The following is a 27,414-nucleotide window of genomic DNA, read 5'->3' as shown; positions in this document are numbered from 1 at the left end:
GAGGTAATCGGTTGCAAAATCAACTAAGAATCAGTAAGAGGTGATTCAAATGCCCTCTAACATCTCATTCTTGAGAGAAAATTGCTCTTCTCCCTTTCGTTTTTGCTCATTCCCTTAATTCAACGTGAATTAACTCAACATTTTTCAACATGAGTTAACACACGCCGACACTTCTAAGATCGGTTCAATCACTTTTTAAGCCGGTTCAACAGATCTTTAAAATGCCGAGCGTGAGTTAACTCACTGAATTAAGGGAATAAGCAATTTTGAAAGGGAGAAGCAATTTTCTTCTTAAGAGTCCTCAATTAATCAGGTACACTTCCACATAACAAAACCTGAGGGAAAATTATACCAACTATAGATTTTTTTTTACAACTTGGAACCATTTATTACCATAGAAAAAAAAAACAAAAAAACAATAAAAATTAAAAATGGGTAAAGGACGTTGGATGGTGCTTTTGGCAATCTAAGTAAGTGGGGAGTTCAACTCTTCACTCCAGTGGGATCGTGACAAAAAATGAGGTGTAAATAAACATTGAAGTTAAATTGATTTGCACTGCAATACATTGCTTCCTATTAAGATTCACAATCCAGATACATAACTTCTACATCATCTATTACATTTGAGAAATTATGTGGACACAACTAAGTTTTTGCCAGAACTTCTCCGTAAATAACCCCCTTCCCTTCCAACAATAAGCAGGTAGGTATTAAGTATCAATGCCTTGCTTTTAGTTAAGTTAGTGAAGCACATATCTGATTGATGGCGGGGCCTGTTCTTGCCTCCTTTCCTGCCTTCTCGATCTTATGTTATATCATGCTTGCAATAAATATCTATGCGCAATCTTAATTTTTGCAATGGCCGGAGTCGGGCCAAAAGAATAAAGCAGCAAGGGCCCAAGCGCTGAGTCAGACTAAAAGATAAAGGAAAGTTCAGTCATGACCAAAGTCACTTTCAACCGGACCAAGTATATGAGTCAATGTTACCTGCAAAAGCAGTTTTGAGCCTCCTTTTCACACCATCATGAAACTTGGGTCCATCAAGAATGGGAAGGAAAGTCATTTTCATTCGGACCAGGCAAAGGAACGTTGATGTCCTTTGTCTAGTTAACCTCTTACCATCGAGAATATGAATCTCCATATGTTCTATAATAATGTCCATATCGTCTGTTAGAAGTTCTATCATAGGAAGATCTATAACCATCGGGTGATCTTCCATTCCCATAAACGTCTGAAGATCTCCTGCATGCGCCACCTCCATTCCTTTGTTTGTAAAGTTTCCTTATGTCCTCTTCCAAATCATATTCCGAGCGCTATGATAAATGAAAGAAAAACTTGTCAGTTTTTATATTAAATTATAAAGAATGATCCTTGACCTGAAAGGAAAAAAAAAGATCCTTGATGAATATTAAAAACTGAACCAGTCTAAAACTTCAAACTTCCCAGGACCAAGCAGAAAAATGGAAAACAAAGGAGAAAACTGTCTAGTATATTTAATACTCCCTCCGTTTCAAAATGAGTGTCATTTTAGCCAAAAAAAAATAGTTTCAAAATGAATGTCACTTGCACTTTTCAATGTAGAATTATTATTTTACTTCCAATTGTACCCTTACAAAGCATTACACCAATAGTAAATAAGGCTAGTTTAGTAAAATTGATGTCTTTTGACATCATTATTATATTTCTTAATTAGTGTGTAAGAACCTTAAACGACACTCATTTTGAAACGGAGGGAGTACAAAATTCTGGCTTTCCCAACTGACAAAGCCAGAAGGCACATTTCACAATTAATGAGGTCCATTATGTGTCTTGCAGAAAACAGAGCATATCATACTCCAATTTCCGTATACCTAGTATGATAATAAAACAAACCATTTACTAAAATAAAAAGAACAACATTACAATGGACAGTATAAGTTCAGAAAACTAGTCTGCCTGTAAATTCACACAACTTTTAAGGACCTGCTTATCGACTAATTGGGTCAGCTTTGTTTGCACAGAGCTAGCAGCATATGATATATGAACTTGAAAGTTAGTGTGTTTAAGATGTGGGTGAACTTAAGCATTTCAGTTGAGCATGTTATTGGTACATGGATTGTATATTTTCAATTGCTATTTGTCTACTATCTCTCTTGCTCACCCAGATCGCATTTTCAAACTAAAGTCAATGGTGCATTCAGATTAATTAACAGTGAAAAAAATCATGCATACAACCTTGGCAGGGTCTGAAAGTATAGCATATGCCTCTCCAATCATTTTGAAAAGCCTATCAGCATCCTTGTGCACCTCCTGGGAAATTTCCTTCCAGACACTGCCTTCATCCCCAACTTCACTTCTTGCCAACAACTGACCAGCCTAGATTCAAGCGGAAAATAAAAATCCCAATGTAAGTTTAAACACTACAAATGTGGGTTAGGCTATCCTTTATACCAAAAGGAAACAGCGAAAAGAAATATATTTACATTACGATAACTTAATGCAGACATAGAAAAGCTCAAACCTTATCTGGATGATGTCTGAGAGCTGCCTTGTGATATGCCTTCTTGATATCAGCTGCTGTATCCGATGGTTTAATTCCTCTGGTATTGTTGACATCGAAAAGAACATAATTTAGAATTGGATGTTTTAAATTAGCAACTATTGATCAACCGAAAACGTTTCTTTCCCGGGCAACTTAATATGCTCAAATGTATGATATAATATATTTGTTCTATGTGGTAGAATTGCTTGAGAGTAGATAGCCTCAAATGGTTATACAAATGAAGTGTACAAAACAAAGCATCTAAAGAAACAAAGTGAACCAAAAATGGAAAATGTAGTTGCATAACATGAAGTCTCCACATTTACTTTATAATAGTATACCGTGTGCTTTTACTCTTCTACTAGGAGGTGCTTTGAGCTTGGGGTAGTTCTTACTGACTATCTTAAGTGATTTGGACAGTAGTGACGAGGCAAACTTTACGATTGAGTGGTTTATGTTATTGAATGGTATATTATATTCTAATGGCATGGTCATACTCATATGTTCGAAGTAACTTTTCTGCTTCTAGATACAGTGAATTGGCCTACTCCTGCTTCTGTCTCAGTGGGCTCCTAGTCTAACTCGCTACAACAGCCAATAGAAGCTGAATAATAGCCATTAAATTCATTTATAATGTCTTGCCAGTACAAAAATTAAGCAGTAGCCTAAATAGCTTCACTGAACTGAAAATAGGTGCAATATCAACTATAGCAGTTCCACAAAATTAACTCTCCTTTTATGGCCCTTTGTGGTATAAATCTTTCTACACCTGAACTATCTAAAACGGAAACTCAACTCCTGGCTGAAAGGAACCTAATGATTTATGAATTGAAGAATCATTTTGGAATTAGTATGATGAGCCTAGAACAGAGCCAAGACTGATCAAAACAAAAGAGACGTTGTATAAAACCAGTAGAGTTTGTATATCTCAAGCATCAATCCCGAAGATGGGTATGTTTGACCAGTACAATGAACAAAAAACCCAGGACTGCCATATAAAATCTCAGAGGCTTAGACAAGTTGCATGCAAGCTGGACTTACCTGCTGCAGCAGCACATGCCTGTTACTTCGGGTGCCAATGTTTAAGAAATCCATCTCTTCCACAACTTTGAGTAATCCCTTACCACCAGTTCAGTTTGAGGACTGTGAGCTGAGAGTTCAATCATTAGAGATTCTCAGCTATTGACCAATAGCTATTTAGAAGGAGGTCAAGGTGTACTTATCAAATGGAAAGTGCTTCCTAATTTAGAAAATTCGTGGGAATCTATGACTTCCATACAGGACTAGTTTCTCTGCATTTCACACTGGGAACAAGGATAAAGCATTGGGAGCAGGCGGGAGGGAGGAGTATTGCTTAGAAACATCCTATTGTGAGGGTACAGGTGAAGATGAATTGCCGGAGTCAAAGCCCCAAGTCGGCAAGGGAATAATTTGTATCATTGGGCTGGTAACTAACTGCAAACATAATTATAAGGGTGAAATTCAACAGTAAAGCTAGAAAAAAAATCTAAGCTGAGAATAGAGTAGAGGAGGACAGCAGGAGGCTGTGACTATGGTATAGATAGGAGAGATCAGGGTGCCTCTTAAGTCCAACTAACGTTTTGCTCCATCCCATTGTGAATCCATCTATATCATTGCTGATATTAAACTGACATCAGTGGTTATAGCCTGACAGGCAAATATTACCTTACCATATATTATAAGGGAGATAATAGAATAACTACATTTTCTCATTGCAATCTGAACCAGTTTCTATCATGCACATGCTAGCACCCAAACCGATTGAGGGTAGGCTCGATTGGTGGGATCAAACTATGCCATGGTCTTGGTTCCTTTCACGTAAATGGCCCTTCATTGCTGATAGGTAATCTATAAGCACCACTGCAAGTCTTTGTTTGTGGGCAGTGGCATGCCTTGGCATAAAAATGGAGTAACCAACCCTCCAAAACATCAACAAAAGGGAAATAAACCAATATTCAACTTAAGGGAGAGTTTCCTTCAATGCTAGGCATGGAAGACCACTTAGTCATTACACATTTTCAAAATAAAATTTTTAATATGCATACAGTTTTGCAAATATCCTAATTTCAGGTTTCATCAACTCAGAACACTTCCTATTTTTTCTCATCTTTCTACATTGAGCTGTTTATAAAAGTTCTGCCATCCACTAAAGTTCTCAACCTAAGGGAGAGTTTTCCTTCAACACTAGGCATGAAAGGCCACTTAGTCGGTCATTAAAAATTCCCTGTTTTAAACATTTGATATCCATACAATTATGCAAATAACCTAATTTGAGGTTACGGAAACATGGAACACTTCCTATTTTTCCTCATCTTTCTAAATCGTAGTTACAAAAGTTCTTCCATCGACTGAGGTTCTCATCTATAACGTCCATAAAGATAACCCTAAAGTGGCAGCCAAAAGGGATTCTGACACATTTGTCCATACAACTTTGTTCCAGGTAGCCATTCAAACAAAAAGCAAACTTTGTTCCAGGTATCTAAATAAAGATATAGAGAGAAGATTTAATTAACCCCCAATTGAATAAAGAACTTACAAAATGAGATAAAAGTCCAGGGGGGTCCCCATTTTGGCTTGATCTTCCACGGTAAGCAGACGTTGTTTAGCTTGCCTTGATTCTTTCCCACCACTTGATCCATTTGGCGATTCAGAATGTTTGGCCTTTTCATTGGATTGAGATCCAAGAACAGAAATAAGTCTCCTGAGGTCACAAGCTGCTTGTTCATAATCTCTAACCATCTCATGCAAGGTGGCTCTTCTAGAAATTGCCTGCAAAACTAGTGCAATTATTCCACAGTCCATCTTTAAGTTCTTAATAAATTAGAAACCATAAAAAATTATCAGATTTCATGAAACATCAAATGAAAATTTCTCTCAGTATTTCAAATTGCTTCCTAATTTTATAAGTCAAGATTTCACCTGATTGAAAGGACTTCAGAAAGGCATACCTTTGCATAATTTTCATCAAGAGCCATAGCCATGCTGCAATCCGCAATGGCATCAGCAATTTGACCTGAAGCTTGATGAGCAGCAGCACGGTTGCCAAAACAAATTGCTGCAAAAGGCCGTGATTTGATATTACTAGATAAAGCAGCAGTGTAGTTCTCCACTGCTTCTGTATAGTTTCCCAATTTAAAGTTATCATTTCCTGCATGCTGGTTTTAAGAAGAATAATAATAAGGATAAGAGTCAATATACAAATAATAGGAATAATATTATTAATTACCTAAAAATGATACAAATCTTCAAATAGTTCGGAAAAAAAGAAGTTAACATACTTATTCTTTTGTTTGGATCAAACTTAATCAGGATTCAGAAGCTAAAATTATTATATTTGCCATATCACATTGCAAAAAAGAATACATAAAAAATTTCCACTTCTTTGGTAACACTAATTTTCCAACAGATAAAACTAACTACAATATGGATTTTCTTATATAGAGATTCGTGCCCTTTTGGACGCCTCTTCTTATATAGAGATTTGTGTGTGTTATACATTAATTCATAAATGGAATACATTCAAAAGTGATAATATTTCATAAGGACATGCAAGAAATCTAGGATCCAGAGTATGCAGTACGCTTGATGAGCCACTAAACCTGAGGCCCGTTAAGACATTTTAATAACTACCATTGGCATTCATGAATGCCATATAGGGAGGGAGATTGACATCTAGAAATTACCCTGTGGTTCAAAAGTTCTTGTATTGTAGCAGCTAATGACAACAAGTCTTCAATGTCAATCACACACCTACACAGTTGAAATGAGCATAAAACATTTAGTATTGAAAGGAAAAAAAAAATGCTAGATTGAAATGGCAAATAGAAAATCAGCCTTGCTTGATAAAAGATTGAATTACTTGTCATTGACAGATGCTGTTTGCTGTAATTTTTCAATAACATTAAGTGATGCATCCAGCCTTCCCAAACGAAAGTAACACTTAGATATCAATGACCATCTCCACAATTTTACACTTGAGTAACTATCATGGATGGGATTATTAGAATTGTCTGCACTATTTGCCGTGCGGAAATTCTTTTCTGCAAGATTCAGACTCTGTTCACAAAGCTGAACTGCTGCATCATACTTTTGCAGCTGCACATTGTAACCATAAATAAACAGCAACTTTATCAGTCATATTATACAAAATATTTTAACAAAACAGCAACAAAAAAAGAAACAACAGGAACACATTAAGATGAGTGGACAAATAACTTGAATAGAAAATACCAAATACAGAGCCTCCGCCTTCATTTGGAGCAATCTTTCTGAGTATAAACTCTTTGACAATGCCTTTGTAAGTAGTTCTAAAGCAGAACCAGCTGCATCCAAAGTCCTCTCTTTCAAAAGCTCAGCAGCAGCATTCATGCACTTAACCACTTCCTGTTAATGAGGATAACACTCATTAGACATTTCTAAAATGTGTGTACCTTGTGAGAGCGAACAAAATAAGATTGAAGAGAAGAATTGACGAGCAATTGCTGCTGGACTGACTAATGTAACTCAGGTGCTAGCGATATGATAGAAACTGATTTCTCATGGCTGGAATCTGGGGAAGAATTCCCTTTTATTGCAGAACAGTCGCGGCACTTTGAGGGTCTACCTACCTCCCAATGCAAAAAGGCCCTGCTATTCTCAAATGACACGATGCCCACTCTCTAATCCCTCCTCCCTATTTGCAGGTAACATGTCTTGATTATTTCATCTAACTAACCCAGTCTAATTAACAAACTAACCTCCTAGCTAACAGCAAAAGACAAACCTTTTAACTAACAGTAACAGAAATGCTCCCCACCCCCACACCAAACATTCACCTTTGTCCTCAAGGTGAAAGTTCATGTTAAACCCCAGAAACGTAGACTCCAATACTGTTTGTAATCCAATAGCTGCCATAGAATTTCCTACCCATGAAATTTTCTAGATTCAAAATTGCTCCGATACCAGTTATGGGAACCAGCTGATTTTTGGAAAATTGAAGGAAAAAGCAAAAAATTTATTAGAGCACTCATTCACATGCAACTCTAGGCTGAACTGAGAGCACCTAACCTCTCCGAACAAATTATGAGTTACTCGCTAACGGCCTATTGATTCCTTCTTCGTTCCTATTTATAGAGCTCACCCCTACCCCTTTACTAACTATTAACACCAACAAGCCTGAGGCCCATATCTAACATAATAACAGATCAGGATATAAAGATAATATTAAGTTTCACAAAAATACATCAAAATAAAACTGTCACAGTAGAGCAGAAAAGAGAATTATTGGAATACCTGAGCTTTCTGTAAACCTTCAGCTGCTTCTACTGTTACTCTCCGATCCAAACAAACAACTTTACCGGACTCCAAGCACTTGTTATAACATCGCTGAGCATTTTCTACATCCCCTAGCAAAAGGTGACAGCTGAGGAGGAAAACCACATGTCATTATAAGTGAGAGGAAAAAACACTATTTTGAAATTATAAAACTACAAACAAAACCCTTACTTAGCAGTTCTCATCTGTACTTTCAGAAAGGTCGGGTCCAAAGAAGAAGCCATTGTGCAATCCTCTAGAGCTTCTCTAATCCTTCCCAGACTCATACGTGTTGCTGCACGGTTGCTATAGCACAGTAAAAAAGGCTTAATGCAGCATCCTAATCTTTCGCTAGAAGGGACGGAATTTATTCCTTGTGTGTAGAGTTCCTCAGCTTTAGAAAATTCCTTAGCTTTATGAGCACGGTTCCCCCTAGATAAAATATAGGTAGATCGTAAAATAATGAATGTCAATTACAAAAACACCTAACAGAAATTAGCAAGGCCAAACTAATTAAAAGAGCTGAATTTATTCATGGACAGAACCTGAGTCTCCATTGGTGACAGGCTGCTTCAATTGTAGCAGATGACGCATCGCCCCCTTCCTTGAAAAGATCGTTCACCTGAGACTTGTCCATCACATCAGAATGTGATGACATGTTCGCAGTGGTAAGTGGTGAAAATTGTACGGAAGATACGGGCTTTCCATTCACATTTGGAGAGATAACAAATGAGTCAAACCCCATTTTCCTCCTAAATTTCTTCTTCTGTTTACGCTTATACAATGAAGTACCCTCTACAGTGGATCCTGCAGAAAATGCAAAATCTTTCTCTTTCGAATCACCCAGACCATCAACAAAAAATACATCAGCTTTTTTCTCTTCAGAGTTTGAGGTGAGGTCAGACCCAGCATCTGCTGAAACACCAGAAAAGCTACTACCGAACACTTCGGACTGCATCTTAGGCAAGACTGTATCAGCGCCAGAGAAATGAAATTCGCCTACAGAAAAACTTCCATAACAGGACTTGCCATTATCAAGATCTCCACCTCTCTGACTGTCTTTACAATCGGTAGCAATCGCTGGGTGCAGAACATTTGATTCTTCTGAAGCCTTTAGATCTTCATCATCTGCTGTTGTTTCCTGACAGGGAGACAAATCCATTGGAGAAAAGCCACCAGAAGATTCAGGGGTTTCAAGTGAACTGTTTTCTTTTGGCAAATGATCTAGCTTTGTCTGTTTCTTATTCAATGAATGTGACTTCAATTTTCGTCTCATGTATTTTGATCCTTTTTCTTTGGAAGATTTACTCTTATGTGTGGGTTCAAATTCTTTATTCAACTTACAAAATAAGTTGTCTTTAAAACAAGAAGGATCCCATGCCGGAGGTTTAAAGCCCGTACAAGACTCTTCAATTCCATTCACTTGAGCATCTTCAGACACGTGAAAATCTCTGATCCCATCCTGACTGGTGGTTGTCTTAGAACAAGGTATTCCTGTAGCATCCTGATCAATACCTTGAGCAGTTCCATTTTGGACACCATTTGTTCCGCAAGCTTTGGCGCTGTCAGAATCATCATTGGTATACAAATGTTCACCGCCAGTATTAGTTCCCGAACTAACACTAGAAACCTTGTGACTTCCTCCAAACACAAAACCATTGCTACTACTTACATGTGAACTCGTAGAATCTCTAGCAATACGAACACCCTCATGATCGTTGATGTTCAGTTTATTTATCTCATCTACTAATTTACTATCAGAAATGTCAGTAAAAATAGCAGAAAAACCATTAGCACTTCCATTTCCACTCTTCGACTTAACATCTTCGTCTAAATTACCACACTTATCACCACCTTTATCAACATCACCATTTGTTTCCGTCTCAGCATGAAAAACACCGGGTCCATTACCCGAATTCCTCTTGCTGTCAACAGATTCCTGCTTTCCGAACACAAATTCATTTACACATTCCCTCTCCCCGTAATCAGCAAACCATGAATTCCACTTAGGTACACTAGATTTTTCTTTTTCTACATTAAAACTAGAATGCAAATCGTTTCTAACAGCGCCAAAAACAAATTTTGTAAAATTAACTTTCCCTTTCTCCTCTTCCGAGTTTAATTTCTTACTTACATCACCAGAAACCGGATTCGGTTTAGCATCATCAATTTGTTTAGCACTAAACACAAATTCTACACCATCACTTTCTTTCTTTTCGGAATTCAAATCCCTAACAGAATCAGAATCAACTTTTCTAGCACTAAACACAAAACCCTCACTTACCTGATCGGAGCGAAAAGGATTGAAACCGGAACCAGAACCTTCATTTTCAACTGCGGTGGCGGTGGTTCTGGTCTTAGACCTTGCGGTTTGTGACGCCGATTGCTTCCTGAGTTTGACAAGTCTCGGCTTCGACCTTCCACGTGAGGTTGCGGCGGTAGGAGGGTTGACGGCGTCGGCGTTGAAAGGGGCAAAGGGGAGAGGAGAATGTGGAGTTGTGTCATCGGAGTTGATCGGAGAAGGGAAGTGCATCGGCGCCGGTGACATTGAATTTGGGATGAGTAGGGTTTTCGAATTGAGTTTGTGGTGTTGTTTGTTGCAACGGGTTGAAGAGTTCAAATTCACATACACTCTTCAACGCTGATCAAATGTGGTTGGGTTAATTGAGTAATTAATTGATTGTTAATTATTTAATTGCATATTTGGAATATCTCGACCTGAAGAAAAGGTTCGGTTCTGTAAGAAAGGTAGTGAAGGAGAGTAAGATCGATATAATTTTCACTCAATAAATACTCCAACTTTTCTCTTGCATAATTTTCAATTCAACTTAAGTTTGTCTTTTTCTTATAAAGTAAGGGCAGTTTAGTAAAAGTGTTATGTCTAATGATTATTTCATTCTATTTCTTAATATGTTTAAAATTGACTAAAACGACATTCGTTTTGAAACGGATGAAGTAATAGAATGGGACAACAGTCGTAACATGCAAATTCGAAGTTCGAATCCGAACACCAATTTATTCACAAAATAATCATTAAAATATTTAGTCAAAAATAAATATAATTACGTGAGGTAGCAACGTAGTCAAAAATAAATTATGAGTATTTTGATCACTTTAATTTTATCACATTATTTATAGAAATTTATTGTTTTTATGATATTCACTTGGATTGCCTTTGGAGGTAGCAACGTTGTTGAGGAGGCGTGGGGGGTGGGAAGTACTGACAATTTTTTGTTTTGGTGTTGGCTGCGATTTCACCTACGTTTTTCTACGAGGATGGACTCCAGGTTATGGTGGTTGGCATGAATTTTTTTTTGCCTTGACCCATGCATCTTGTTTAGGGTTGACAATGAACCGAACCAACTCTATTGAAGTTCGTAATTCGATTCGACAATTGACTCGTTGAACTTGGTTCATGAACCAAATGAGCCGAACTTGAACATGAATGAATAAATTTTTTTGTAAAAAAAAATCCAATGGCAGAGACTACTTTTTCACCAATTTGAAACGACCACCTCTCAGTTATAGGAAGCAGATGATGATCAATTAAGACATTCTCAACTAGAATTAGATAAGACATTCTCTAAGAAAGGATGATCTATTTTGATGTCTTAGACAACTCAACTACATCCTCAATGATCACAATTGCTCTTTTTTTTAGAATTTTTTTTTTTCGACGTAACACCATCTCTCTCACTCTCTATGCGGGAAATACTTGAACGACTTTACATTTTGGTGACTCTGATGACTTTAATGTATTTTAGATGAAAAAGAATGAAAGACAAGTAATTAAAATAAATTATTTTTATGAGAGAGAATTATTAGTTAAAAAAGGGATAAAGACAAAATCACCGAAATGTTACCCCTTTCCATGCCTAATGAGAGGGAAATACTCATTGCTAAAATTTTTGCTAATTACCCCCTATAACATAATTCTGGCAAGAAACCACCGTATTATGTGGAATCAATCACATTCAAACAAAGCTTCCCACACCATCTAAACTCCACATCACCAACTTTAATAGAAAGAATTGATGGAAGGACTAAAATGTTAAACGTCCAACGATTTGCAAGGAGAAAATGCCAATTCTTAAATTTAAGGGGCTGATTACATGAAATTACAATCTCATGAGTTGTAAGCTGTGAAGCCCGAATACGAGATACGATACGGATACGACACTGTGTTGGAATTAATTGAATTGACTAGTTTTAGGGATTTGCTGTAATTTGGAATTCAAATTATAGTTGACTCATATCCTTGTATATCTTTCCATTTATTTCTTGTAGTTATGTTTTCATTTTTTATCTCCTATAATCATGGAGGAAACCTTGTATATATTCCCTACTTTCATATCAATGAAATATACCAGTATACCATTTTCTTTTACATGGTATCAGAGCCGACTCCAATTACCTCTCATTTCTAGGAATTGGAGATTAGCTTATGAGTAAGAAAATGGCGAATGGGTCAGATAAATCAGATTCTGGTGATAAATCAGATTCTGCTCAAAAATCAAATTCTGCTCCACATACGCATGATCTGTATTCATCCCTCACACCTGAACGTCTTGATGGCACAAACTATACCGAATGGGCCCTAAATGCAGAAAACAAGATTAGAGGTCGTAAACATTGGGGTTACATCTCTGGAAAGAAGGTCGCACCTGCAACGAAAACCTCTGATGAATATGAAACTTGGGAAGATGAGAATTGTTTGGTCAAGTCTTGGCTTCTGGATGCAATGACAAAAGATGTTAGGTCGCTTTTCATCCGGTTACCTACAGCCAAGAAGATCTGGGAATCGGTAGAGGAGACTTACTCTGTTAGTCAAGATGCATCAAAGGCATATCAGCTTTATTGTGAGGTAATATCTATTAAACAAGATGGTGGATCTGTTGTTACTTACTTTGCAAAATTACAGAAACTATGGCAGGAAATTGATGCGATTGAAGATTGTACCATGGTGTGCACTAAAGATGTTGAGACATATACCAACAAACTGAATGCGCAACGTGTATACATATTCCTAGCAGGACTTGATTCACACTTGGATGGGGTACGTGGTCGAATTCTTGCAACCATACCGCTTCCAGGTATACAAACTGTATATGCAAATGTCTGTGTTGAGGCAAATCGCCAAGAAGCCATGCTTTGTACAACACAAAGTGAAGGTGCTGCAATGGCTATGAAAAAGCCATTTAATTCCAATAAAGGAAACCGAAAATGTACACACTGTAATGGAAACAACCATACCGCAGATACTTGTTTTAAGATACATGGTTATCCTCAATGGCACCCAAAAGGGAAAAAGGAGGATGCTCTCAATAACAATACTACCGGTGCTTCTGGATTTGTTGCTATGTCAGGTACATCTCAATCTGCTTGTTGTTTTTCTGCTGTTACTTGTGGTAATGAATGGATAATTGATACTGGTGAAACTCATCATATGACTTATAATAAATATATGTTTACACATTTATCCTCTAATAGTCCTGTTCGAGTCATTATAAATGCTAATGGTGTTTCTTCCCATGTTATGGGTATTGGTACAGTGTCAATTTCACCATCATTATCCCTTTATGATGTTCTCTTTGTTCCCTCTCTCAATTGCAATCTTCTCTCTGTTAGCCAACTAACCGAGTCCCTTAATTGTGCCTTCTTGTTCTTTCCCACACATTGTATTTTGCAGAATGTTCATACAAAGGAGAAGATTGGCAGTGGTAAAAGAAGAGAATGATTATACTATCTTGAAGGTAACTCTCAACATCCCAAAGGAAAAGCACTAGTTAACTCTATGAGTGATGGATTACAAGCTAGAAATATAGAAGATATTTGGCAATGGCATAAGCGATTAGGACACCCATCTTTTAGCTATCTTAAGAGACTGTTTCCTTCATTGTTTAGTCGTTGTAATATCTCTGATTTTAAATGTGAAACTTGTGTAATGGCAAAAAGTCACCGTGTTTCTTTTCCTATAAATAATAGTAGAGCTGATGCTCCTTTTTCAATTATTCACTCAGATGTTTGGGGACCATCTCCCTTTCCCACAAATAATGGAATGAGGTGGTTTGTGACCTTTGTGGATGATTGTACAAGAATGACTTAGTTATATTTTCTTAAACACAAAAGTGATTTGTTTAGTGTCTTTCAAGTTTTTCACAAAATGATAACAACACAATTTAATACTCCAATCAAGATAGTTAGGTCTGATAATGGAGGAGAATACCACAATAATAAATTGACAACTTTTATGAAATCAGTTGGTATTCTCCATCAAACATCATGTCCTAATACCCCTCAGCAGAATGGAGTAGCTGAAAGAAAAAATAGACACCTTTTGGAGATTACTAGGTCACTCTTGATTGGGAGTAATGTTCCTTCTTATCTATGGGGTGAAGCTTTAAGCTCTGCAGTTTATCTTATTAATAGAGTCCCCTCAAGTGTGCTAAATTTTAGAAGACCTATTGATGTTCTTTCTAATCACTGCACACTTAACTCTATCAATAATTTACCACCCCATATTTTTGGTTGTGTCGTATATTTACATTTACATCCTCACCAAAGAACAAAATTAGAATCTAGAGCAATGAAATGTGTTTTTGTGGGATACAGCACCACTCAAAAGGGATATAAAGCTTATCATCCATCTTCAAAAAAATATTTTGTTTCAATGGATGTTACCTTTCATGAACATGAATTGTTTTTTCTTTCTAAAACACTCCATTCTTCACCTCAGAGGGGAAGTGATGTAGAGGTGCAGAATCATGAAATACGCATCCATGAAATCATGTTATTTGATACTATGCCAATAGAAAATCAAAATGAAATTCAAGATATTGAAGATGAGAATCAAGATATTGGAAATGAGAATATGACCGAAGATGATAGTATAATTTCCTCTTCAACGTCAAGCCCACTGCTGATCCAATCCTCAGAAAATTCTGCAGAGGTACCATCTGAAACTATTGCTTCTATTCATTCTATTGCTGATACAGAAAATTATGTTTCCACTGATATAGAAAATAATGACTCTTCTTCAAGTCCATTAAATTTTGACCCTGTTGTTAGCACTTATACTCTTCCCCCTCGTACTAATAGAGGACAACCTCCAATAAGGTATGAACCTGACCCTAATTGTAAGGTAAAGTACCCTATAAATAACTATGTGTCATTCCAAAAGTTGTCCAAGTCATATGCTAATTATGCATCTCAATTATCCATTGCATCTACACCTAGTAACATGCAGGAAGCTCTAGCAGATTCGAGATGGACACAGGCAATGACAGCAGAAATGGAAGCATTGGAGAAAAATGCTACTTGGGAACTTGTCTCCTTACCGGTTGGAAAGAGCACTGTAGGTTGTAGATGGGTGTTTACTATCAAACATAAGGCCGATGGAAGTGTTGAGAGGTTTAAAGCGAGATTAGTTGCAAAAGGTTACACTCAATCCTATGGAGTTGATTATGAAGAAACTTTTGCACCAGTTGCAAAACTCAACACAGTGAGGGTATTACTATCATTAGCAGCAAATCAAGATTGGCCGCTTCTTCAATTTGATGTAAAAAACGCCTTTTTACATGGAGATTTAATAGAAGAAGTGTATATGGATCCTCCCCCTGGCATACCAAGGTACTCAAATATTTCTATGGTGTGCAAGCTTAAAAAGGCCCTATATGGATTAAAACAGTCACCAAGAGCTTGGTTTGGAAGGTTTACTAAGTCTATGAAGTCTTTTGGTTACACACAAAGTAATTCCGATCACACCTTGTTTCTTAAACATAATCATGGTAAGATCACCGCATTGATAATATATGTTGATGATATGATTGTGACTGGAAATGATCCTAATGAAATTTCGAGCTTGCAGCGATATTTAGCTTCTAATTTTGACATGAAACAACTTGGAGATCTAAAGTATTTTTTGGGGATCGAAGTTGCAAGGTCCAAGCATGGTATCTTTCTTTCTCAAAGAAAGTATGTGTTAGATTTGTTAACTGAGACAGGAATGCTTGGATCCAAACCAATTGAAACTCCCATAGAACAAAATCACAAAAACTTTTGTTGTGCTGATGCGCCTAGTACGGATCGTCAAAGATATCAAAGATTAGTTGGGAAGTTAATTTATTTGTCTCATACTAGGCCAGACATAGCGTATGCAGTTAATGTTGTGAGCCAATTTATGCATGACCCAAGAAAACCGCATATGGATGCGGTGGAACGAATACTGAGGTACTTAAAATCTGCTCCAGGAAAAGGTTTGTTATTCTCAAACCATGGTCACCTCAAAGTCGAAGGTTATACCGACGCTGATTGGGCCGGATCTACGGATGACAGAAAGTCTACTGCAGGCTACTTCACTTTTGTGGGAGGAAATTTAGTAACTTGGAGGAGTAAAAAACAACAAGTAGTTGCTAAATCAAGTGCCGAAGCAGAATTCAGGGGGATGGCAGTAGGAATATGTGAACTGCTATGGATTAAAAACCTTTTAAAGGATCTTGGATGTGAACAAGAGGATGCAATGAAGCTTTACTGTGACAATAAATCTGCCATAAAGATTGCTCATAACCCTGTCCAACATGACCGCACAAAACACGTGGAAATTGATAGGCATTTCATCAAAGAAAAGATTGAAGCTGGTATTATTGCATTTCCGTTTGTAAAATCAGAACAACAACTTGCTGATATGCTTACTAAGGCAGTAACTTCCAGGACTCTTGCTGGCTCTCTTGACAAGTTGGGTATGTGTGATATTCATGCACCAACTTGAGAGGGGATGTTGGAATTAATTGAATTGACTAGTTTTAGGGATTTGCTGTAATTTGGAATTCAAATTATAGTTGACTCATATCCTTGTATATCTTTCCATTTATTTCTTGTAGTTATGTTTTCATTTTTTATCTCCTATAATCATGGAGGAAACCTTGTATATATTCCCTACTTTCATATCAATGAAATATACCAGTATACCATTTTCTTTTACACACTGCACCGATACGGCGATATGGGAAAATTTCAAAAATCAAGATATGATACGTCTGGGATACGTTAATTAAAAAATATAATTAAATGTACAATATAATTATAAACATTTTTTCAATATGCAAATATATTAACAAACAAAAGAAACCAGTCATAGACTCGTAGCACATCAACATAAATATAAATAATATTGACGATTAAGAGAGCACCATAAGTGATATACTATATCCAAAAGGAACATTGTTAGTGTTATACTATATCGATCCAAAAAAGAAGCACTATACTATATCGATCCAAAAAAGAAGTACTATACTCAAGAGTTAAGTGATTTTAGTTAACATTAATTGGGAAGTATTGGGCAGATATCGGTGCAGGATAATTATCGAATGCTTTCCTGATACGTATCGGGAAGTATCGGATAATTATTTTTTAAAAAAATAAAATTTAATCTTCAGATACTCTCCTGATACGTATCGGGAAGTATCAGGCAGGTATCGGTGCAGGATACGCAGGGGATACGATACGTCATCCATTTTGAAGTATCAGGGCTTCACATGTTGTAAGTATAACAAAAACAAGTCACATGTTAACATGTGCTCCAAGGGCCTATGCAAAAAAAAAAAATTATTTAAAAGTTGTGCATTTAACTTTATTCAATTTTGTAAAGTCAAAATTTCGTTCTTTTCTATAAAAAAAAACTTCTAATTTTGAATTCCTTAAAACTTTACTTCTAATTTTGAATTCCTTAAAACTTTGAAACGTAGAGTGTTTATTATTAAAAGTTGGGTTAATTAAGTTTTTGGTCCCTATAAATATCTGCAGTTTTGTTTTTAGTCCCTATAAAAACAAATCACACTTTTTAATCCCTACAAAATTTTCTGTTAGTGTTTTTAGTCCTTGTTAAATTAAAATTTGTTTAATTATGCTTAAACTTCTAAATTTTTGAATGATTTTTTACAGATATGTTCATAACATCGTAAGACACTCTTTTATAAAATCTTTTAGTTTTTTTTAACATGTAATGAATTAAATATGAATTTTTCTAAAAGCCAAAATTTCAAGATTATATTAATGAAAATTTGGACCTAATAATAAAATTTTGAGTTATTTTTTTCGGAAGAACTTTGTATAATGTTCTAAATATGTAAAAAATATGTTAAAAATTTAAAAATTTAAGCACAATATCAAGCAAATTTTAATTTTACAAGGACTAAGAGTATGTGTTGGTCCCTGTTAAATTAAAATTTGTTTAATTATACTTAAAATTTTATATTTTTAAATGATTTTTAACAGACATGTTAAAACATTATAATAATCTCTTTTATAAAAAATTAGAATTTTTTAACATGTAATGAATTAAATATAATTTTTTAAAACGCCAAAAATTGAAGATAAAACTAACGAAAATTTGGACCTAAATATAAAATTTTGAGTTAACTTATTGCGGCGGAACGTTTTATAATGTCTTAAACAAGTATGTAAAAAATCATTAAAAAATTTAAAATTTTAAGCATAATTAAACAAATTTTAATTTAACAGGGACTAAAAACACTAACAGAAAATTTTGTAGGGACTAAAAAATGTGATTTATTTTTAGAGAAATGATATTTTGACAATCACTTTTTGACAACTTTTGGACAACTTTCTCTCTCATACTCACATGATGTTGTTATCCTCTCTCTTACTTTTTCTCTCTCCATTGTTTTTGACCAATAAGAAGTGAGAAAAACAAAGTTGTCAACAAAGTTGTCATCAAATAGATGTCAAAATATCATTACTCTATTTTTATAGGGACTAAAAACAAAACTGCAGATATTTATAAGTACCCAAAACTTAATTAAACCTTAAAAGTTTAAAACGACTCCAGCGTTGGCAAAACGCAGAGTGTTGGACACACGTGGCTTCTTCAGCTCTGTCGTCAACAAATACACACACCGCAATTACAAACACAACTCCAGAATCTATTTTTCGTCACGTTTCTTCTATATCCTTCGCTTTCAATCAATTAGGTATTACTTCTACTGCTTTATTCTCCTAATTCCTTTTCATTGCTATTTCTTTGATGTCTACTTCGCACTTTCTTCTGCACTGCAGGTCAAGGATTTCGTGTGGAATCTGAACGAACTGGATAAGGAATGCACTCAAATACAAATCGGATAAAATGATGCAAGGTGGGTGCTATTATTCATTACTTTGTGTAAAGACGGGGACATGTATAAAAATTGTTTCCAACATATTGACTAAAATTGTAGTTAGTTTTTTAGTTTCTTAAATTCTGGTGTAAATTTAAATTTGAAAAATTATTGAATTGTTAAGGGTGCAAAGACATATTTATAGCAACCGAGTTATAAATAATAAATAATGAATTTAAGAGTAAAACAATTTGAGGGTAATTTAAGTATATTGAAATTGGCTACACTAAAAATATCATGTATATCCCCTATTAGTTGTATAGATTATACTCAATTCAAGTACTTTTCCATCCGGGTGGATGATTGATATTACTATGCTAAAGTTAGTAATGCATTTGGGTTTTGGAAAACTCACTTTGGTTGGTTCAGTGATGTTGACTTAGACCCAGTGGCGGAGCCAGACAAAAAAGTTTGGGGTGGCCGCCATCTCGCCATCAAAATAAATTAAAATATATAAATCATATTAAACACAACACATTTAAATCGTAATAAACCAAAAATCGATCATTCAAAATTTAAACTACATAATATAATAAAGTCGTTCATTACATACCTAAAGATGCACTTTACGCTTTCCGAGTGCCTTGAAATCATCAATAATTGAAGGACGAGGCTCATCTTCTTCAATTCTTCGATTCTCACAAACTTGTTCAGGTTCAGATGAAGAAATTATAACTTCTTCATCTCTTACAATATCATCGGCCTTCCTTTTGTAAAATGAATGGATTTGTTGATTCTTCATCTTCTTCTTCCTGCACAACATATAAGTATATTTTCATTAGCATTGGCCAGTGAGAAAGATTTGCACAACAAACGGTTAATAACAAATAAGATGATTAATTCATATAGGTAACAAATAAGATGATTAATTCATATAGGTAACAAATAAGATGATTAATTCATATAGGTAACAAATAAGATGATTAATTCATATAGGTAACAAATAAGTTACTCTTTGCTACTTTCAAATCAGGTGTGAAATAGTTTACTACAACAAAATTATAGCAGCTGCAGTGTTTATATAACTAAGAAATAGCTGCAGAATCTGTTGCATAAGGAAGCTAAAGAAATAAAAAATAAAAAATCCTTATTTTATAGAACCAGCCATGCCTAACACAGGAAACCCGTAAGAGATAGAGATGGAGATTCAAATTTTATAGAATTTTGCAACTAATCAGAAGCTTTCATGGGTGATAATATCATGGATACACAACAACTCATATCAAGCACCGAAACTATGACACCAACACCAGACTTTTAGAGATGAAAGTAAAGAAGGAAAACCAATTTAGCTTGCAGAAAAACTACGCTCATTTGCAACAGAACAACAAAAGAAAATGTCCCAAAACCAAAAGCAAAGCTTACTAACACTAAAAGACCCAAAAAGCAATCAGAAGCTAAATACTAACAGAGCAAACATCTGCATAAACCGCAAAACCGTGACACTAAAAATCCCCTTTTGTTTTGATTAGGGTTATGTAAAAATTGAAATTGAAAACCAAATCAAAAATCAAATCAAATTCATTAACAAACAAAAAGAAATTGAAGCACTATCATTACTAACAGATAAAGAATCAAATTCAGAGATACACTTACATTTTTAGGGTTTGTAGAGAGATTGAGACCAATGAAACTTTGATTCTGGAGATTGATGCAGAGAGAGTAGATGCAGAGAAGAGAGCAGTTTCTTTTCTTTCCAGTTTCACGGTTTGCAGAGAGAGTAGATGCGGAGAGATTGATGCAGAGATGCAGAGAAGAGAAAGCAGTTTCTTTTCTTTCCAGTTTCAACTTTCACGTTTTGGACTTTGGAGGAAAATTTGGAGTGTAAGTGTAGTTGGCTAGTGGCATATGTAGCAATATTAAAATTACCTCAGGGGTATTATGGTATTTTCACAGAATAAATGGGTAGGCCATGGCCTACCCCAGTCCTGGTGTAGCTCCGCCACTGCTTAGACCCTGGAGCGTGCTCATCTCAAGGTCTTAGGTTCGATCCCTTAATGCATTTTGGCAGGTTAGTCCATTTAGAACTTTGCTCTGGTTTTAAATGGTCCCCCACAAGTGAACTGTGAGATTAGATCACTCGGAGTAGTTGGTCCTTAGAGCGGATACTGAGTTTAAAAAAAAAAAAAAGTAATGCATTTAAGGACTAACATAGCAACTAACTTACTAACATTTGCCCATAAAAAAGAAAGTAAAGCAGTTGGGAATGTAAATCATGTTGTTTGATTTATTCAGATAAAACAAATGAATAAGTGTTTGTGATAAAGTAATAAAGCCGTGAATATTGGTTGACACATCACTGTCGAAATTAGGAAATCAAATTTATTTATTTGAAGAAAAGATTAGGATAGACTTAATGAGTGTAGCATGCCAAAGCAGTGACATGCAAACAAACTGTATACTATTCATCCATACACAATTTACTCTTCATGGAAATCATTCGTACTTGATCCAAAATTATCTTCATTATTTTGGCCTTTTAAAGTCTTAGTATGAATGAATTCCTTTTCTGTGTAATGTATTTTTCCACTTCAATAAATCTATAGCTGCTGAACTGTACCCTAATGCATGTTAGAGTACTATCAGCAAATCATTTGGTCTACTGAGATATAACAGATTTTTCAAAAGCCTACAAATAAAAAATCGATTAAGTTTACAGCTGTGGAATTGTACCCTAATGCATGTTAGTACAGCACTGTGGGCAAATCATTTTGTCTACAGAGATATAACAGTTTTTTCAAAAGCCTATATATAAAACTAATTAAGTTTTTCACCTATTCAAAATAGTGTATACATTTTTGTCTTGCTAACAAGTGTCCCGAAACACTGGTTAAAGATCCCAAATTTAGAAATGATTCTTACCATTTAAAATTCTTAAACAGTCCAAGGCACTCGTTAGCATTTCCCTACTTTTTTTAACCTTTGCTTTCTGCATAATATATTTTTATTGGAAGAATTTCTTAGTCCTTGGTTGCATACTTGCATGATATATTTATTTCAAATTGTTCTGAACTACTCTAGAGGTAATCTGGAAATGAATTTTTAGTTTTTTACTTAATAGGGTTCTCTTTACCCAGTAATTCTGTATTTTAGGCTACTTCTACTTTATTTGCTTTCATTCAATGTAATGTAATGGTTATTTAATGTTGCATGATGCTCTTGTTTAAGACCTTTCCTGTTTGAGTTCAACAGATAAAAATGGGAGCACTCCAGTGAAGGATGTATCTACTGACACCAATCTTTCTAAGATTGATGACAAAGATGTTTTAAAACATTTTACAAGAGGCTCGGAAGATGTCGAAGAGACAAAGCCAGGTGATTCGAAAGGTGGAGAAAATCGTCCAAAGGGTACATCTCTTGAGGAGAGTGATGTATCCGGGGATGTTAACATGGAGGCATCCATAACAGCTGATGATGTAATTCGAGCTGGGGGATTTGGTGCCAGAGATGATATCAGTAGCTTTCTTCCTGTTGCAAGTGATTCGACTGACTTTGAAGCTTCAATCCGTGATGCAAGAGACTATGAGGAACCACAGGATAAAGTAAGCAGGCCCGGACTTGGTTGGACTGGTGCGACTAAGGGTGAATAATTATTGTCACTGTTGTATGCACTTATATTTGCAACTCTTTAACTAGGGTGATAATCTTGTGTTTGTCTACTTAACCCATCCTTCTTAAACTCGATGAATCATGTAATATCGAGAGAAAAACTTGTTAAAAATACTATGAAAAGATCTTCTTGTAAATATAGTTGGTCTTTTTACTGTTTTTATTTGGAATGACAAATATTAGTAATATTAGTACTACTATGTAGTATATGTTAGTGTTACATTGTGGGTGGGGTATTACGGTTAGTTTGTTGAAATCCTTGTAAGCAACCCTGATTTTGCAAACGTTAAAAAGGAAAATAGATAATTTCTTTGGTTCTCCTTGATTATGAATATATGTTTATTTCGTATGTGCAATGTCACAAGGAAAGTGGAAATAAACTTTTAAAAAGCTCTTCCTAATGCTCATATTCCCTTTCTTTGCTTTTATTTTTCCTTACAAAGGTGGTGCAAAGATGTAAACTCAAATTTGTTGCATACTAAATAGAGGACCCCTTTTTCCAAATGCTCATAGTCCCACTAACGAATTGTTGGTGTTTTCCTTAGTCAATTTTGTAGTTATGGCCCAAAAAGTGAGCATTCATATCTTTTTGAAGTGAAAATTCAATGGCCATGATTACAAATTTACAATTATTGAGAGCATGAAAACATATAAGGTTAATAATCAATATTTTACAACCTTAATTCTAAAAGACTAAAACTAAATGGAGGAAGACACTGCCTTTTGAAAGATTCTATGGCCAGGGGCAAGCAGTGCTAGTGGGTCATAGGCTCTTTTTCTTTCCACAAATGCCCCCCATTGTGACCCAAAGTGAACTTGCCATTCTTCCTGTGTGTCGTAATGTGCAAGGTATTGCTTCACATTTAGTTGAGCATGGGTGCAGAAATCTAGAATCCTTTTGTTTTGGTTTAGAATGTATTCTAAACTGTTTTCACCAGTAGAAAATGGGACTGCTGATGTTAGGAATGCCACTAGGTAGAAAACATCTTCCTCTGGGGTGACAAAAGATGTTTTACTGTTCCATCTGGTACAATGAAAGGGAGAAAATGACTCTGATCATGAGAACAAAAGTCAAGAACAGTACAAGTGTGTGTAAATTGGTTCTTCAATTTGGTGAAAATAAAACAATTTATGTTTGAATAGAATCACTTAAAAGCGAATTGAACAATGAAAATGAGGTCAAAATTATTTCTTTTCCATTTAAGGTCCAAATACTAACTTGATAAATAAAAATAATTATACTCGAGAATATCTAAATATGGTAAATCGTGTTCGAAAAAGTGAATCCAAACATGTACTGATTGAAGGCATAAAGTTTGACAAGCTAAGACTAGATAGATACCTAGTTTGGTTGACAGGGTAAATGAGTATGGGACCATTACTTGTGTCCTTGAGAATATTGCCAAACACTTCTTTAGCAAAGTCATGAATCTCACTCCTTGGGATCATAAGGTTCAGCCAAGGATGGTGAACTTCCCATAAGCCTTGTGCTCTAAGCTTCTTCTCAGAAACATGCACCCTGTCTAAAAATTCCACGTAAGAAACTTCTGATAGGAAGAGTGTGGGTGGAATATAACTCAATTGTGACAGTAGGTGATCAACATCCTGCATTTTAATGGGTAAAAAAATGAAAAGTTGTTCACAGAACTAATGATGTAAACCTGAATATAAGATTGAAGGTGAGGATGAGGAAATCACGGCGGGCCACCGCAATTTATTTTGAAAAAAGCTACACTTTGGAGCTTCAACAAAATCACGGTGTCACCGTAATTTTGTCAAACTCACCATCAATCCAACATACACTGAATAAGATTACTGGTGTCTTACCTGATTCATGACTTCAGCTTCATCAGGGTTGAAGTATTTTGCCATCTCAAGACAGTAGAAAGTCTTTCCATCTGAATTGAATTGGCTGGCTTTAAGAGGGTCTTTGGGGTCAAAAGATAATCTCCAACCGTTAAGGATGCCAGTTCTATTTATGATTACAAATCCTTCATTATAATCAATTTTGTCCTTAAGTGATATCAAGTACTCTTGGTCCCTTGTAAATATAGAGAAATCTGAATAGAGCACCCTAATCCATTTCACCTGTAAAATGTCACAGATTATGTCATAAAAAATTTACTCTTGAGAAGTTTTTTCTGATCTGTCATATTAGAGAATGATGTACTAACATTAAGTTGATCTGAGTAGAGTGAGGGTCATATTTTTTTAAGTAAGGTATTAAGTTAGAGCCTTGTGAATTGAAAAAAACATGGTTGAGAGGGGTGGTCTCAATAAAGGTGGTCAGCGAGATTCTTCGAGAAAATTAGTCTTCAGCGAAGTTGAAAGATAACTCACACATATAACCTGATTCTTTGAAAAATATATTACAAAATGAGGGAACACTCACCATCTTTGGTGCTGGTTCAAGAGAAACTCTAGCCCTGGTGATGATGCCAAATTGACCAAGCCCTCCGAGAACACCGTGAAAAAGGTCAGCATTTCGGTTTTCTGAACAAGTTACCACCTCTCCTTTTCCTGCAACAAAGCATTTTGAAAACTAGATTAATATGATTGGAAGTCATTCCAAAGTGATTGACATCATTATAAAGAAACTAAAACAAAACCACCCCTTCAAAGAAATTATGTGTTTGGCTAAAATCACATTACCTGTGACAACTTCCAGCTGGAAGATGTTATTAATCTGAGGTCCATGCCTAAAAGCTTGTCCACTTATTCCAGCATTTGAAAGAGTGCCTCCAACAGTGAGATGAAGGTAATCTGTCCAAGATTTTGGTGCCAATCCATGTTTTAGAGTCTCATGCAGAATGTTTATCCACAACTCACCACCTGAGACATCGACAAAAGGAAATTCACCGGTATGAATTTTCATTTCAGGACTCTGAAGTGACTCCATTTTGATGACTAGTCCTTGATGTGCTTGTGCTTGACCTTGAAAAGAATGTCCATGGCCTCTAGCAGCTACCTTCAGCTCTGAATCAGACCCCTTTTCAAAAATATGTTTTATGGCACGTGAAATATCCGAAACAGTTTTTGGATGTAACACTGCTAGAGGAGGAAAATGGTGTATGTTGCCAAAGTCATTAGCAGCATGTTCATTGTCCTTTAAGCTCAAATGGCCATCAAAGGATTGTGATTGTAGTGATATGATAACATCATAGGGTGGAATTTGAACTAATGAAGTTGTAACAGAATTGTTGCAGCCTGAGTCAGCTTTGTAAAGTATAAAATTAAGTATTAGAATTATAATGGTTTTTGTAAATGAAAATATGACATGTTTTGAGAAACCAATAAGTTTTAAAACCATGATTTTTTTCTTCTTATAAAAATTGCTTAATAAGAGAGGGGGTTCAGGGTTGAATACTGTTCTGCTGAGGCAAGGTATAAGGAAATGTTTGATGCAAATGAAAAGTTGAGAAGACAATTTGAAGAGGTCACCACCTTTTATAGGCAAACCTGATAGTCTGATGGAGGTGTCCTTGAGGTGCGTTTGATGCACCTTGTAATGGTAACAAATTTTTCATCATGTGTATATTGGTCATAGATACAAAGTACAAGTAAAATAATTTTTTTTTCCCACAAGTTCCATACACCGGTAGTAATCATATACAAAGTGTACGGAAATTAAATGTGAGTACCTCTTTCAATTGTGTCGTTTTCATTCTCCCTTGTTGTTAGACGTAACCTCATTGATCACTAATATGAAATTTAATACATTTGAATAAATTTTAAATAGAAAATTAGATGCAATGATTTTTTTTTACGTGTTGTCCAAGTTTTCTCAAATTTTTTTTTGAAGAAGAAAAAACCCAAACTTTCTCATATGCTTTGAGTAACAATTTTTTTTTGCTTATATACACCGCTATTATATTCCTGTCCTATGGTTATTTTGAAATATAATTAAACACAACAATTTATCTATAGTCGATAACTGATTGGATACCGAGTTTAAGAAAAGGGTAAAAAAGTTATAACTAAGAACCAAAATTTCACATTTCACATGCACAAGTTTATCCAGTTGAGTCTAATTGGTCTCATTTTATTTTGTGTATACTAGAACTTGAATATTGATTCGACATCTAGATGTGATGTATAACCCATTCATTTAATTTGATTTTCATAATTGATTCAAAGATATTTTTCATTAATAAAAAATATTTTTTCTTAAGAAACTATATTAGTTCACTCAAATTGACATCAGAGAGAATCGAACTTAAGATCTTGAAGAAGCTAAATTATTTTTCATTAATAAAAAATAAATTACATTATTTGGATACTCAAATTACAATATGTAAAAATATAAATATATTAAATATGTATAAATATATAAATATCAATTACCATAGGGTTAATCTTAAACTTCATGGGTTGGTATAGTGGCGTATACTTGAGAGTTGGGTCATCAAAGTGTGTTCTTATTAATGTCTCATGTTTAAATCCTCTAAATGCCAACAATTTCTGTGTTAGGTTGATACATGTAGAATTTTTCCCTTATTTCAATTGGACTCCCCACAAGTATAAGGTGGAAATGGTGTCTATATTAGTCGATCATTTGATCGGATACCAAATTTTATAAAATAAAATTACGCGTTAATCTTTGAATTAAAGTAATGAATATATAACAACACTATAAAATACACCATCCGGTCACTAATATAAGCAAAAATCCACTTTTTAGATACATTCAATTAATGATGTACACATACATCATTAATTGAATGTATCTAAAAAGTGGATTTTTGCTTATATTAGTGACCAGAGGGTGTAGTCATGTAGTCTGATGAATTAAATTAGATT

At 35.2% G+C, this 27,414-nt stretch overlaps 3 protein-coding genes and 1 long non-coding RNA gene across 5 annotated transcripts; 1 reads left to right on the top strand and 3 right to left on the bottom strand.

Annotated features, from left to right (window-relative positions):
- Window positions 1-508: 508 nt before the first annotated feature.
- TPR15 (Heat shock protein DnaJ with tetratricopeptide repeat-containing protein) lies at window positions 509-10,500 on the bottom strand. Of its 2 annotated transcripts, XR_015017644.1 has the most exons (12): window positions 8,380-10,500; window positions 8,027-8,266; window positions 7,814-7,943; window positions 6,773-6,925; window positions 6,402-6,637; window positions 6,226-6,292; window positions 5,491-5,697; window positions 5,079-5,311; window positions 2,501-2,579; window positions 2,215-2,355; window positions 988-1,313; window positions 509-914 (listed from the first exon to the last, which is right to left on the bottom strand). XR_015017644.1 is itself a non-coding variant. In XM_085723004.1 (11 exons), the coding sequence occupies exons 1-11, from the start codon at window positions 10,380-10,382 to the stop codon at window positions 1,116-1,118; spliced, it is 3,687 nt and encodes a 1,228-aa protein (XP_085579130.1). In that variant the 5' UTR covers window positions 10,383-10,500; the 3' UTR covers window positions 509-1,115. The 2 variants fall into 2 exon arrangements, 1 of the variants encoding a protein (XP_085579130.1); XM_085723004.1 differs by having other exon boundaries at window positions 509-1,313.
- An 8,168-nt stretch (window positions 10,501-18,668) lies between these two features.
- On the top strand, window positions 18,669-22,821 carry LOC146909759 (uncharacterized). The gene is made up of 3 exons (XM_085723002.1): window positions 18,669-18,822; window positions 18,908-18,984; window positions 22,198-22,821. Exons 2-3 carry the CDS (start codon window positions 18,975-18,977, stop codon window positions 22,593-22,595), a joined length of 408 nt encoding a protein of 135 aa, XP_085579128.1. The 5' UTR covers window positions 18,669-18,822; window positions 18,908-18,974; the 3' UTR covers window positions 22,596-22,821.
- LOC146909760 (uncharacterized) lies at window positions 19,489-20,954 on the bottom strand. Its single transcript, XR_015017643.1, has 2 exons — window positions 20,602-20,954; window positions 19,489-19,757 (listed from the first exon to the last, which is right to left on the bottom strand). It is a non-coding gene; the product is annotated as an uncharacterized LOC146909760 (long non-coding RNA).
- Window positions 22,822-22,995: 174 nt separating the features above from the next.
- LOC146909758 (cytokinin dehydrogenase 1-like) lies at window positions 22,996-26,031 on the bottom strand. The gene is made up of 5 exons (XM_085723001.1): window positions 25,267-26,031; window positions 25,007-25,134; window positions 24,442-24,702; window positions 23,957-24,219; window positions 22,996-23,638 (listed from the first exon to the last, which is right to left on the bottom strand). Exons 1-5 carry the CDS (start codon window positions 25,922-25,924, stop codon window positions 23,314-23,316), a joined length of 1,635 nt encoding a protein of 544 aa, XP_085579127.1. The 5' UTR covers window positions 25,925-26,031; the 3' UTR covers window positions 22,996-23,313.
- Window positions 26,032-27,414: the final 1,383 nt, after the last annotated feature.

The sequence above is a fragment of the Medicago sativa genome, chromosome 7 (genome assembly GCF_051527215.1).
Source record: "Medicago sativa cultivar Bolivia chromosome 7, Bolivia_mono, whole genome shotgun sequence".
NCBI lineage: Eukaryota > Viridiplantae > Streptophyta > Magnoliopsida > Fabales > Fabaceae > Medicago > Medicago sativa.
The sequence above is the reverse complement of the archived record's forward strand: the minus strand, read 5'-3'. Positions and strand labels throughout refer to the sequence as shown.